This window comes from Halichoerus grypus, chromosome 4 (assembly GCF_964656455.1).
Source record: "Halichoerus grypus chromosome 4, mHalGry1.hap1.1, whole genome shotgun sequence".
NCBI lineage: Eukaryota > Metazoa > Chordata > Mammalia > Carnivora > Phocidae > Halichoerus > Halichoerus grypus.
In genome coordinates, this window is record NC_135715.1 from 123,477,952 (window position 1) to 123,493,533 (window position 15,582).

General features: G+C 34.8%; 1 protein-coding gene across 24 annotated transcripts in view; it reads right to left on the minus strand.

The window, feature by feature from the left end:
* Positions 1-15,582, minus strand: part of BAZ2B (bromodomain adjacent to zinc finger domain 2B) — a 381,813-nt gene that overhangs the window by 105,538 nt on the left and 260,693 nt on the right. For 19 of the 24 annotated variants that reach the window (XM_078070865.1, XM_078070858.1, XM_078070860.1 and 16 more), the window contains 3 exons: positions 6,616-6,804; positions 2,120-2,287; positions 1,000-1,193 (listed from right to left, as the gene is read on the minus strand). In XM_078070865.1, coding sequence (XP_077926991.1) covers positions 1,000-1,193; positions 2,120-2,287; positions 6,616-6,804 — 551 coding nt within the window. The remainder of the gene's footprint in view (positions 1-999; positions 1,194-2,119; positions 2,288-6,615; positions 6,805-15,582) is intronic. The other 5 variants (XM_078070872.1, XM_078070856.1, XM_078070868.1 and 2 more) reach the window with 3 other exon arrangements.

Here is a 15,582-nt window from a genome sequence, read left to right on the forward strand (position 1 = left end):
GAGAGGATGTGGCTGTTGCCCACTGGATGGCAGAAAAGCTCACTGAGGCATCACAGGTCAAGGCTGGCAAATAGGAAACATGCCAGCTGGCATGCCAGGAAAAGTTTCTGGAAACCTCCTCGCTGGGGTGCCAGTAAAATTAGCTGGAAAGCCACCCACTGGCATCCCAGCAAAACTTACTACTAAGATGCCGCTGGGAGACCCGCTACACGGTGTGTACTACAATGTCTCTTAAACAGAGCCCGCAGAGAAGCTGCCGGCTGGTGAGAAAGCTACCCTCTGGCAGCCACAGCATGAGAGCAAGAAGAAAACACTGGAACCAGAAACTGAAGCCCTTTCTTCTTCCAGGGTTTCTCCAAGACCCTCTGCTGACAAGGTCTAACATTGCGCCAACTGGTAAAGGAGAGGAGAGTGAATTTAGAGCTGAGAGGCATAAATTGATAACGTGCACAGCTGGGAATCTAATGAAATAAAACTGGCCATGAGGTGGTAACTGTTGAAAATGAATAATGGGTACACAGGATTATTATGCTATTCTGTCTATTCTATATATTTCAAATTTCCCATAATAAAATGTTTTCTTATCTTTGTTTTCCTAAAAACATAGGCTCTGGGGTCAACCCACCTGACCTCAAATCCTGGCCAATTACTAGCCAACTATTGTGAGGCTCTGTTTCTCCATTTGTGATAATAATACCTAGCTAATTAGGGGTATAGAGAGGATTAAAATAGGTATTATATGCAAAACAATTAGAGTAGAGCTGTTATGTGTTAAGTTCTCCATAAATCTTAGCTATTATTACTATTTGTATTATTTATACTGGTGCTGACAGTTGTAATTTTTAAGAGTCCTAATGTTAGTACCAAACCATAAAAATAAACATGTGTAAAACAGGAGTGGTAATTCATAAGAAATTGTTCCATAGATTCAGTTGGTTTGAACCTTAGAATGCTTATATAAAGATCTGTTATATATTTGTCCTTGAAGGAATAACTTACCTTATCTTTTATTTTGTCAGCTCTAGCATCCAAAGGCTGGTTTTTGTTTTGTTCCTGATTACATTTTCGATTTCCTCCACCTGAGCTTATACTTTTAGTTTGTCCCACAGAACTTGAAGCAGTAGTGGATAATACAGGTGTGTTGATACCAGATACAGATGATGTACTGTTTCCATTTATTGACCCATTTACACCTTGAAAATAAAAACAAACATGTTTATCCAAGAGAATATTGTTCAAAGGAGGAATGAAGTAATGATACATGCTATGTATAATGTGAATGACTCTTTAAAACATCATGCTAAGTGAAAGAAGACAGACACAAAGTCACATATTGTATGATTCCATCTGTATGAAATATGCACAATAAATCCATAGAGACAGCAAACAAGCTAGGGATTGCCAGAGACTGAGGGAAGGAAAAATGGGGAGAAACTGCTTAAGGGGTATGGAGTTTCCTTTTGGAGTGATGAAATGTTTTGAAACTACACAGAGGTGGTGGTTGTTCAACACTGTGAATGCATTAAATGCCACTGAATTGTTCACTTTAAAATGGTAATTTTATATTTATCTGAATTTCACTTCAATTAAAATAATGTTTATAAATATAATTAAATGCAAATATTTCCCTTTTCAGAGCAAACTCACCAAAAACTCTTACCCAAGTGAAAAACGATAATAATAATAAATCATCCAAAATCCTATTATAATTTGCAAATGCTATTCTAACAACAGTTATCAACTGCAGAAATATTAATGATCACTTAAAAGAAAAAAAGGAGTACTTGGATATTAGTTTTGATGAATTTAATGCTTAATTACAGAAGTAAATCTTATACTGAAATAAAGGAAAAAGCAGTGGGAGTTGAGAGTTAGAAGTCCTGGGTTCAAATCCTGCCTCTGCCACACTGACATGTAAGCAGTCCTCAAATCACTTATTTATTCTTGGATGCGAAATGAGGATACTTCCAATCTCTCCGAGTTATTGTAAGGAGTAAGCAAGACATTGTGAAAAAGTGTCTAGTACAATGTTATATAAATGTTATTAAACCTAAACTCTACTGAAAATAGGTATTGGAATGGAGAGTTTGTAATACATCACTTAAGTTAACAGGAGTACCTTTTTCAGGACCATTTCTATTACTTTTTCCTGAAGTCCTTGAATGGAATGAAGAAGAATCATGATTCTGGGCTGGAGGAGCAAACAGCGGTGGAATTCCCAGTAATGGTGGAAAGAAGGCTGCCCCTGTACGACTATGAACATCTGTTGTTCGCCACCATTCTGCACCTCAAAACCAAACATCAAACAAACAAGCAAACAATACTTGAATTAACTTCCTAGTTAATGTAACAATGCTTTTTATATTTTATTCCTGGAAAAAATATCAAGTTTCATCTTGGAACAGAACAGCTGAATCATACACAGTTCTGATCATCTAACTATAAGACAGCTGATTAGATGTTATGTTATACACTCATCACTCCTCTCATTAAGATAGTATCCAAGGATCTTCACTTGGCAACTTCTTTGAACTCAAGTTTATGAAGAAAAAAGGTAGTCTATGGTTTTAAAAATAAAATGGAAAATTTGGAAGGGCAAAGAACTGTCTGACTTCTTGATCACTTATACCATAATTTTTCTAAATTAGTAAAGAAATAATATTTAAGAATATACAAATGTATTTCAAAACCTTAGAATTTAAGGTTATCATTTACAACCTATGTAAGAATTTCCTCAAATTACATACAATTTAAATCTTGGTCTGATAAATCATAAATAATAATACAAAGACTGCTACTATAAACCAATATACCTCAAGTGCATTTATGAAAGAAGATATTCTATACTTAAATAAAAACATAAAGATAGCAAAAGCAGTGGGTTTTTTTTTTTTTGTCTCAGAAATGAAAAGTATTCAAAAATTTCCAAAACAAATCATTAAAATATAAAAGGTTTATAACATTCCTCCCCATAAAGTTAATAAGGAAAGCTTGGATTTTGTTTATATTTTCTCTCATAAATTACAGATAACAATGATTGTTTTATCAATGTAAAATGAATCAATGGTAGAAAATCATCACATGCAATTTAGATGTTCAAACAATGGCTCTTAGTTAAAACTTTTAGAAAAGGAGAGAAGCCAAATTTTATAGAACACAGTTTTCAAAAAGGGTGAAGATTAAGAAGAGATTTGAAAATAATCCAAAAGAAAGTCTTGTATTGCCCCATTTAAAATCTCAGAAATAATCTTTCCACTTGGCTAACCTGCCAGATCCCCAAATCAGTTATGACCTTTCAGGTTAATCTTCCAAGAGATATGCTATATTTTTCACTGATTGTAACCACCACGAGGAAATTAGAGAAAAGAAACCCAATAATATAGTATGGGAAAAATTCAATATTGTCGGTTTACTGTATTGTATGATCTTTAAATCTTTTCTAGGAATATCTCTTCATTAAAAATAGGATGTAATGCAATGTGCACCTTCATTATCTAATGGCAAAATGTGTTTTCTTTAAAAAGTGAAATGTTCATGGTAGCTGCTATTCTAAAAGGTCTAAAAACAGTATAAGCAAAAAACTGCAAAAGCTATTCTTCTGCACTGCAGGAAGGCATTGCTAGTGAAATGGCATGAATGCATATTTAGCAGTGCCTGAATGATGGGAACTGAACCAAGAATAACTATACAAAAGCATTAATCATTTATCCACTGTTTAGATGAAAGAAGTATATTTAGGTGGGAAGAAAAACTGTGTATTTTGGACTTGTATCAGCACAGCTGGAATCTATTATTATGTATAGGTTTGAAACCTAGGTTCCAAATAGCTAATAAAAAGGGACTGAGGTTTCCTAAAGATATTTATATTATTTAATATAGAGTCTATAATTAAAGTGTTACAGCTGAATGTATAGACTTCATAAACAACCCACAAATCAGTAAGGTAATCAAAGTATAATAAGATTCAAATATTTTAGATATAACCTCAGGAAAAAAAAATAACCATAACACTGTACTTTAGAACGTCACTATAAATAACTACATGATGGGGTTAGAAAAAAAAAGTTGGAAAATGTGTATGTTATAAACAAGCTGACACCACAGGTAAAAAAAAAAAGAAAACAAGTAAATAAAATCAATAAAATAAAAATACGAAAATGGTAGAGCTTCTGACTACTTTATAAATGTCTAATATTTCATAAGAAATAATGTAATTTTTGTTAAATGACAAGCTTATTTATCATCCAAGTTTAAGAAAAGAGAAAACAAATTTAGTCACTCACAAAATAGTTTGTTGATAAAACAAAATATACAAAATAAGTTTTACTTAAACCTGCCTATGATGAGTTTCTAAATGTATTCAAAGGAGGTAACAGCATATTGGCAACATTAATCATATTCAACTGAAAGAGTCTAATATTTCAGATGATACTGAGCCTAGAAGATCTAGCAGAATTTTTAAATCTTTCATACTTGATAGAGCCAGATGCTTCACAGAAATTCATGGTAATATAATATAAAAATATAATGACCAAAAATTATGAAAATTTTTAAAGAAATTACTGTGAAATACTATTTCAATATAAAATGGAAATAATATACTAATATCCATTAAATAATTTTGCATCTGTTGATTTAATCATCTGAAATGCAGAAAAGTACATAAAATTTTAAAGTAAGTTATTCTTTATTTAAAATTTCTAGTAATTTCTTCCTTGTGTGTCTTCTATTTTTAGGTGATTTCAAAAATTTGGCAATTAGATTACCCTTTTGAATAAAGGCAATTATAGAGAATTTAAATTTAAATTATTATACCCAATCTACAACTTAAACAAATGAGTCGTCTAGATCTAGGCATAGTGTCCATTTGGCAAAAAAAAGTATGCTTATATAGACATACTTTCACCATTAAAGATTGCCTTGTAATTGTCTGTTTATCCATCTCCTAAAAACTGTAAACAACACATACTATGTCAAGGTATTCCTCAGTGCACAGAACATAGTAGATGCTCAAAGAATTTTGTACAATAAATGAATGAGTGAATAATTCAGGCTCTTAGAGAAGTTATTAACTTTCTTTTTATATAGTGGAAGTATCAACATTATTGAAGTCCAGATAAGTAACTCTTTACACTTGTTAACTAACATTCCAGTACAGATAGTATTTGATTTTAATAATGTAGCAATTATATTGTGGTTTAGAAAAGCTCAAAAGCAATGGTATAATAAACTATGACAAAATGATAAAAAAATTTTAAGACATCAGTAACTATATTACTACTATCTATTTTGATTTTTAATCAGAAATCCTATATTTCAGCAAATGTCTATTGGATTGATCACCTTGCCAAGTGATCATGTTAGAAACTGGCCAAAATAAATTCCTATTAGTATTTTTTTTTAAGACTTAGTTTAAGACTTTATTTTAACTTTCTAGTCATATTACCTCTCCCCACCAGCTCCTCTCTCCCAGACAGCTGAATTAAAAAAATAATATGACTCAAGAAACAGTGCTTGAAATATACAACCATCTTTCCATTCTGTATATAGTTAAAATGAGATACTTGTTTCCTTTTGAAGAAGCACTTGACAGTTTATTACCCATTAAAGTGGGCAAGAGGAAATAATAATGATAATTACTAATTATGTACTTATCATGTATGCTAAACATTGCAATCAGTACTGATATGGCTTATCTCCTTCAATCTTCACAAAGGCCCTAAGAGGCAGGTACTATTATTTATCCTCATTTTTCAGATGAGAAAATTGAGGCAGAGTGGTCATATTACTTGTTCATGATCACACAGCTAAAATGTAACATAGCCAGATTTAAATTCAGGTCTATTTGTCTCTAGAATTTTGCTCTAATTTTTAAACTATTTTATGTAACACCAAACCATGCATCCCTTACTAAAATTTATTATAGAAAATCAATCACTGGAAACACATGAAAGTTTAGACTTTCAAAATAATAAAACAAGAAAAATTATAGCATGCTTGTCCAATTTAAGCTTTAATTGGTGCCTTCCTGAGCTCCCGAATTTTTCAGAACTTGTAGAATTGGGGATAATTCTGGTCTTGCTGTAATGCAAGTGGTGCAAATCTATAGTTGTTCTGATCAAATATGGAAAAATATAGAAATTTAAGAGCCAAGTTCATCATCCTTGGAAAGTGCAGAGAAGTGAGAACTCAAAATAAAAATAGAGATATTCATTATAAGAACTGTAATTTACTTTCCACTGTAAGTTAAATAATTTTTTAAAAATCAAATAAAGCTGAAAAAGTTCATCAAGCTCTACACTCACAATATGTACGCTTTCCTGCATGTTATATTTCAATAAAAAGCATGAGAAAAACTTGGCCTAATTATTCACTTTTGTGGCAGATGCCCCTTTCTCTAGCTAAACACTTGAATACAATTGTGCTGCCATCTAGCACACATAGTGTGGGGGTTCTTTTGCACATGATAAATAGGATTGCGTCAATTCTTGTACAAGAGTTTTAATATACCAGGCATTAGACTATTCTTTTTGTTCAATTTAATAAACAAATTACTGCTTGAACATTTTCAAGCTTTCCTCCTTTCCTTGAACACTGTTTGTAACAGATGTTTACCTGGAAAAGATGCTAGTTGGGGATGTGCGGCTAAGGCTGTGGGTGTACCAAGTGTCCCCAAACCACCAAATTCTGAATGCCCTGAGCTGGCTGAATGTAGACCAAAGACTGGGTGGCTGACCATTGGGAAGGCACTCGACACTGTGGACAGGTTAAACGGTTGATCCCCAGCTGCTCTGAATAAATGTCCTGGGAGGGAAAAAAACACACTTAAAGTTGTACTATAAAAACAGATGAGATTTACCTGATTTCAGTGTTCATAATTAAAATTTATAATAATTTCTTATCAATTAAATTTTTATCTTACATTTTTCCTTTTTCTATTTCTGCTCTCCAAACCCTACAGAATATTTCTAGAAATATGAAAGTACTCTAAATATAATGAAAATGAGTGGTATAACCTTATTTACTTCGAATTTGAGATTTGGAAAATAATGTTTTAGGTACGTAATTGTCACTAATTATAATAGTTTGACCTGCTGACGTGAGTTGAACTTTCTGTTAATACATGTACATTATTATCAATTTTTTTTTTACTCATAACAAGGAAAATAAAAGCGTTCTATTAACATAAGGTTGAAAACCAATGAAGTTAGTCCAGAATTCGTCACCAAGCCATTACTCAAATTATCACACACTCTGGGCAAAGCATTCCCAGTTCCAAGTGCCAGAAGTGAAGCTATGGTCTCCAACAGCTCTCAGGTGAGGAGAGTTCATACCAAAAAGGGATATATTCTAGCCTAATAAAGCAATACAAAAGATAGCATAAAGATTAAATGAACAAAGTTACTAAGATATTTCTAAATGCATCTAAGGGTGGTTATCAATATAAAAGTCATTTTTAACTTTGTGATAGAAGGATCACATTCAATTCAAATGTGTGACTTTTCAATCTCCACTCTAAAGAGAATCTAGTTCTAAGTGTCATAAACTCCAGGTTGAAATGTTATACAACTAAAAACACAACTTATTTTTCATACTTTGTAAGAGATTTGACAGAAATTTGTTAATACTTGGAAATCCTCCTTTTACTTCCAGGAAATAATTAAGTTTCCCTAGCCTGATACTATGAAAATAGAGTATCAAACCTCACACTCCAGGCTATTTTAAGAATTTATTGTGTGAAAGGTATTATGCTCTGTGTTAAAATAAGGATAGGTCTTCTTTATTATCTTCTGTTTATATCATACCTAACTGTGCACTGCAGTTTAATTACTTTTAACATAATACATTTGAGAAATGTAAAAATAAAAGCTAAAAATAGGTATACTTTTTGTTATCATTTATCAGTTATCAAGGAGATCTCTGCACTGCTTTTTTATTCCCTGAGAGCCAAGAGGAATCATCAAAAAGGTTAGAGTGTACCCTCAGAGACTAATATAAACCCTATATTATTTACTGAAATAACATTACATTTTTTTATTGAGGTAGTAAGATTTAAATAAATTACACCAAGTATATCTTATATCAACTTATAAGATAAAAACTTCTGATTGAGGATCAAGGTCCCATTATAACAACACAATAGCTGGGTCTCACAGGGAAGATGCTCAAAGTGTCTTTGCAAGGACGGCCCACAAAGAAACTGTAAAGGAGCACAAGGGAGTCGGCCAATCTTTGTTTCTGTTCATCACAGCCTAAACAGAAAATTTTTGAATTCAGTAGTTTTGTGTTATCAGAATTCTAGATTACATTAGCACTGAAGTTGAGTCAAACAAAAATAGGGCATACTACTAGAAAAGGTCATTCAGACATCATTAAGACTAGCAACAGGCCACCAGAAAGACTGTGTAATTTTTTTTTTTTTTTTTGCAAATTCTCAAAAAGCCAGCTAGTTTCTCTAAAAAAAAATGAACCTGTAACATTAAGAACCAGTATTTATATATTTATTTTTACACGTAAAATCCCTGGTTCTCACCCATCAATTCAACTTCATGAATCAGATGTCCTTAATCAAATGTTTCATTTATAAAACATACTATAATCAGTTACATTTCCTTTTACATCAGTTTTCTGGATAAGCAAGTTGAAGTGAACATTCTAGTTTGAGGATTTTAGAATCATTTTTCATTTATATTTTACAAAATAATAATTCTTAAATTATATTTGTCAACTCTATGTAACAGTTATTTAATATGAAAAAAATCTGTGGGGTAAACTCAAAACTATACAAATATAAAAATTCAGAACAGATTAAAATTATAAAGGGTCAGAAGCTGATAGAAATACTTCTATAATAGCTAATGAACTGGTAGTAAGCATTCTTAGATGCATAGTTAAAACATCAATTTTATTTTTGTGAAGAAGTAAATGAGCTAAACCTTGGAGTCTCATGAACAGAAAACACGAATAATATCTAAATGAAGTTGTCACTCTTGCAGCAGTAATTAAGAACCAATCATACACAATTTGATGACAAAAAAGTTTTTTAACTCTAAAAAGAATGATACCTAGAAGGAAGTGAGTCTAGAATTTCAACAAAATATGAGCTTTACTCACCACAGATTCAAATGGAAAAAAAAAAAAAGTATAGTCCTGTACACAGAGTTACATTGTGTCTGGCAACATTACAAAGAAGCTATCTTATTCTATTTTCTTATTTCTCCTTGTAAAATTCTTGGTGAAGGTAATTAAAACATAGAAAACACCCAAGTGACAACAGAATCTATAGGGTTTATTCCCTGTTGGTCTATTCGCTTCTGCATTTAGTAAAAAAGACTAGGACCACATTATAATGATTATAGTGATACCATATATTATCACAATAACACTAATCAGAGACTTTCTCTGCTATACATGGATATAGTTGTACACAGAAGGGAAATAATTCCATAACACATTTCATATTTTTCACTATATTTTGCCCTTATAGCAAGAACCTAGAAGTCGATGATATAAAAATTACAGCTTTCTCATTAAAAAGCTCTTAACACTATAATTTTAATATTGTTTTCCTACCACCTTAAAAAAACACAGATAAAAAAACAGATAAAAAAAAACACAGATACTAATTCCACATAAAAAAATCTTCCAGAATTACTCTGTTCTTTATTCAAAAGTTTCTGTAATTCAGGCATTTCATGAACATACCTATTAAGTGTCAGGTGCTATGTTTGGAACTTGGCATACAAGGATGAATGAGACAATCCATGACCTCAAGAAACTCATGGTTGAAGATAATTTAAATAGTACTGAACTATTTTTTATACCACAATGTATAAAACAAGTTATTTAATATTTCAATATTATTTAAACTGGTACTGCTCTATGTAGGAGTCAATAATAGATCCCAAATACCTAAAACAGTGTCTCAAAGTAGATATACAATAAATATATGTTGAACAAATTAATTCACCATCCATAAGAGCAGAAGAGGCACATCCATGGGACTGATCCAAAGACCTTCAATTAGAAGTTGTTTTGATCTTCATTCAAACTTGCAAATATACTTCCTAGCTTCCTTTTGCCTTACTTCACCAACCCCTGGTCCTTTATTATTTTTTTTTTTTAAATTACCACTTGGCCTTTCTTCCTCCTTGATTCCATTTAAGTCACATATTGGATTTGATCACTCTTAAAATTCTACCACCTCCAAGCTCTTAAACTCTTAAGTTGCACCCTAACCACAATTTCCCCATTTCCATTTCCTTATTTCTTAGCATGACGTCTAGTCACCCCCAGTCTTCTACCACTCCCCTGACCCTATCTATTCTTCCTTCTCAATTTCATCATCATTACTCCGGTGTTAACCTTGAAGGGAAAGTCTCACCTTTATGTCTACTCCCTCCCCACTTCTCAGAATCTTTAACATCTGTGCCAAACCTCAAACCTCAAGTTACTGAAGTTTTCTTAATTACCAGGTCCCACTAATCTTTACTTGTCTTATTTTTCACCTCTCTGTATAAATCTGACATTGCTGAGTGCCTCTTCCTTATTAAAAACCACATTCAGCAAGATGGCGGAGGAGTAAGAGACCTGGATTTCATTTGGTCCCAGGAATTCAACTGGATAGCGATCAAACCATTCTGAACACCTACGAATTCAACAGGAGATCGAAGAAAAGAATAGCAACAACTCTCTGAACAGAAAAGCAACCACTTTCTGGAAGGTAGGACGTGCGGAGAAGTGAATCCGAGGCAATATTCGGGAGGATAGATGGTGGGGGAGGGGACCTCCATCAGCCGCTACTACCGGCAAGTGATAGAGCCACGGAGCACAAAATCGGAACTTTTAGAAGTCTGCTCCACTGTGGGACATCGCTCCAGTGGCTAAGCTGTGGGTGGAACTCTCGCGGGACAGTGTGGTCTCAGGACCCTCGGGGTCACAGGAAGACCAGGGGTGCCTGAGTACAGCAGAGCTCCCAGGTATCGGAGCGGGGAAGCCGGCTGCAGAGACAGAGCCGAGGAGCGGGCTCGCAGCTCAGGGTTGCCATAAACTGTGATCCGAGGCACAGTCGGGGCCACTGCTCCTCCAGCAGGGGCCCAACAAGTGGCAGATTCGGGGAGACTCCCCTTTGTCCCCCGGAGGAGCAGCACGGGAGTGCACCGCAGGGATCTGCTGGGTTTGGAGACTCCACACGGGGTCGTGAGCCAGAGATAGAAACGCTCGGTGACAGGCCGGGTGAGCACGGAGTGCGGCCGGAGACCAGGGAGACGGGAGTGATTGACTGCTTTTCTCTGGGGGTGCACTGAAGAGCGGGGCCCCGAGTTCTCGGCTCCTCCAGGGTGGAGATTGGGAGGCCACCATCTTCACTCGTCCTCCAAAGCTGTACGGAAAGCTTGCAGGGAACAAAAGCTCCCGAGAGCAAACCTGAGCAGATTACTTAGCCTGGACCCAGCAGGGGCGGGGCAATTCCGCCTCCAGCAAAGACATTTGGGAACCACGGCAACAGGCCCTTCCCCCAGAAGATCACCAAGAACAGCCAGCCAAGACCAAGTTTACCGATCAATGAGAACGGCAGAACTCCAGCGCTAGGGGAATACTGCACATAGAATTCATGGCTCTTTTCCCATGATTCTTTAGTCTTTCAAAGTTAATTTTTTTTTTAACTGTCTTTTTTTTTTTGAATTTTTCCTTATCCCTTTTTCAACCAACATCTTATCAACCCCTTTTTAAAAAAATCATTTTTATTTTTCATTTTTAGAGTCATATTCTATCGCTTCATAGTAGTTACCCTTATTTTTGGTATATATATATATAAGTTGTTCTCTTTTTAAAATTTTGAGATATATAGTTTCTTCTAACAGATCAAAATATACCCTAAATCTCTAGTGTATGGCTTTGTTCTAGTCTCCTGCCTGATCACATTCTCTCCCTTTTTTTTTTTTAAATCCTTTTCTTTCTTTTTTTAATCAACTTCTTATCAATTCCTTTTATAAAATCTTTTATAATTTTCATCTTTACAGTCATATTCCATCCCTTGATCGTGTTAACCCTTATTTTTGTACATATATAAGTTTTTCTTTCTTTAAAATTTTGGGAGGCACTTTCTTCTAACAGACCAAAATACGCCCAAAATCTAGTGTGTGGCACTGATCTATGCACTAGCCTGTTCATATTTGATCATATTCTGGTTTTTTGTTTTGTTTGGTTTTTGTTTGTTTTTACCCTTTTCTTTTCCTTTTTTCTTTTTCTTTTTTCTTTCTTTCCCTTTCTTTTCCCCCAGTTTCAGGTCTTCTCTGATTTGTTTAGTGTATATTTTCTGGGGACGTTGTTACCCTGTTAGCTTTTTGTTCTCTCATTCATCTATTCTCCTCTGGACAAAAGGACAAGATGGAAAAAATCACCTCAACAAAAAGAACAAGAGGCAGTACCGACTGCCAGGGACCTAATCAATACGGACATTAGTACGATGTTGGAACTAGAGTTCAGAATGATGATTTTAAAGATATTAGCTGGGCTTGAAAAAAGCATGGAAGTTATTAGAGAAACGCTTTCTGGAGAAATAAAAGAACTAAAATCTAACCAAGTCGAAATCAAAAAGGCTATTAATGAGGTGCAATCAAAAATGGAGGCTCTAACTGCTAGGATAAATGAGCAGAAGAGAGAATTAGTGATATAAAAGACCAAATGATGGAAAATAAAGAAGCTGAGAAAAAGAGAGAGAAACAACTAATGGATCATGAGGGCAGAATTCGAGAGATAAGCGATACCATAAGACGAAACAACACTAGAATAATTGGGATCCCAGAAGAAGAAGAAAGAGAGAAAGGGCAGAAGGTATATTAGAGCAAATTATAGCAGAGAACTTCCCTAATTTGGGGAAGGAAATAGGCATCAAAATCCAGGAGGCACAGAGAACCCCCCTCAAAATCAATAAAAATAGGTCAACACCCTGACATCTAATAGTAAAACTTACAAGTCTCAGAGACAAAGAGAAAATCCTGAAAGCAGCTCGGGAGAAGAGATGTGTAAACTACAACGGTAGAAACATTAGATTGGCAACAGACCTATGCAAAGAGACCTGGCAGGCCAGAAAGGACTGGCATGATATATTCAGAGCACATGATATATATTGAGAAAAATATGCAGCCAAGAATACTAAATCCAGCTAGGCTGTCATTGAAAATAGAAGGAGATAAAAAGCTTCCAGGACAAACAAAAACTAAAGGAATTTGCAAACACAAAACCAGCCCTACAAGAAATATTGAAAGGGGTCCTCTAAGCAAAGAGAGAGCCTAAGAGCAACATAGACTAGAAAGGAACACAGACAATATACAGTAACAGTCATCTTACAGGCAATACAACGGCACTAAATTCATAACTTTCAATAGTTACCCTGAATGTAAATGGGCTAAATGCCCCAATCAAAAGACACAGGCTATCAGATTGGATAAAAAAACAAGACCCATCGATATGCTGTCTGCAAGAGACTCATTTTAGACCCAAAGACACCTCCATATTGAAAGTGAAGGGGTGGAAAACCATTTACCATGCTAATGGACACCAAAAGAAAGCTGGGGTAGCAATCCTTATATCAAAATTCAATTTTAAACCAAAGACTGTAATAAGAGATGAGGAAGGACACTATATCATACTTAAAGGGTCTATCCAACAAGAAGATCTAACAATTGTAAATATCTATACCCCTAACATGGGAGCAACCAATTATATAAGGCAGTTAATAACAAAAGCAAAGAAACACATCAACAACGATACAGTAATAGTGGGGGACTTTAACACCCCCCTCACTGAAATGGACAGATCATCTAAGCAAAAGATCAACAAGGAAATAAAGACTTTAAATGACACACTGGACCAAATGGACTTCACAGATATATTCGGAACATTCCCAAAGCAACAGAATACACATTCTTCTCTACTGCCCATGGAACATTCTCCAGAATAGATCACGTCCTGGGTCACAAATCAGGTCTCAACTGGTACCAAAAGATTGGGACCATTCCCTGCATATTTTCAGACCACAGTGCTTTGAAACTAGAACTCAATCACAAGAGGAAAGTTGGAAAGAGCTCACATACATTGAGGCTAAAGAGCATCCTACTAAAGAATGAATGGGTCAACCAGGAAATTAAAGAAGAATTAAAAAAATTCATGGAAACAAATGAAAATGAAAACACAACTGTTCAAAATCTTTGGGAGGCAGCAAAGGCGGTCCTAAGAGGAAAGTATATAGCAATACAAGCCTTTCTCAAGAAACAAGAAAGGTCTCAAATACACAACCTAACCCTACACCTGAAGGAGCTGGAGAAAGAACAGCAAATAAAGCCTAAACCCAGCAGGAGAAGAGAAATAATTAAGATCAGAGCAGAAACCAATGAAATAGAAACCAAAAGAACAGTAGAACAGATCAACGAAACTAGGAGCTGGTTCTTTGAAAGAATTAACAAGATTGATAAACCCCTAACCAGACTTATCAAAAAGAAAAGAGAAATGACCCAAATAAACAAAATCATGAATGAAAGAGGAGAGATCACAACCAACACCAAAGAAATACAAACAATTATAAGAACATATTATGAGCAACTATATGCCAGCAAATTAGATAATCTGGAAGAAATGGATGCATTCCTAGACATGTATAAACTACCAAAACGGAACCAGGAAGAAATAGAAAACCTGAACAGACCTATAACCACTAAGGAAATTGAAGCAGTCATCAAAAATCTCCCAACAAACAAGAGCCCAGGGCCAGATGGCTTCCCAGGGGAATTCTACCAAACATTTAAAGAAGAATTAATACCTATTCTTCTGAAACTGTTCCAAAACATAGAAATGGACGGGAAACTTCCAAACTCGTTTTATGAGGCCACCATTACCTTGATCCCAAAACCAGACAAAGACCTCATCAAAAAGGAGAATTACAGACCAATATCCTTGATGAACATGGATGCAAAAATTCTCATCAAAATATTAGCCAGTAGGATCCAACAGTACATTAAAAGGATTATTCACCACGACCAAGTGGGATTTATCCCTGGGCTGCAAGTTTGGTTCAACATCCGCAAATCAATCAATGTGATACAATACATTAATAAAAGAAAACAAGAACCGTATGATCCTCTCAATAGATGCAGAAAAAGCATTTGACAAGTAGAGCATCCTTTCTTGATCAAAACTCTTCAGAGTATAGGGATAGAGGGTACATACCTCAATATCATAAAAGCCATCTATGAAAAACCCACAGCGAATATCATTCTCAATGGGGAAAAACTGAGAGCTTTCCCCCTAAGGTCAGGAACATGGCAGGGATGTCCACTAGCACCACTGCTATTCAACATATACTAGAAATCCTAGCCACAGCAATCAGACAACAAAAAGAATTAAAGGCATCCAAATTGGCAAAGAAGAAGTCAAACTCTCACTCTTTGCAGATGATATGATACTTTATGTGGAAAACCCAAAAGACTCTGCCCCAAAACTGCTAGAACTCATACAGGAATTCAGTAAAGTGGCAGGATATAAAATCAATGCACAGAAATCAGTGGCATTCCTATACACCAACAA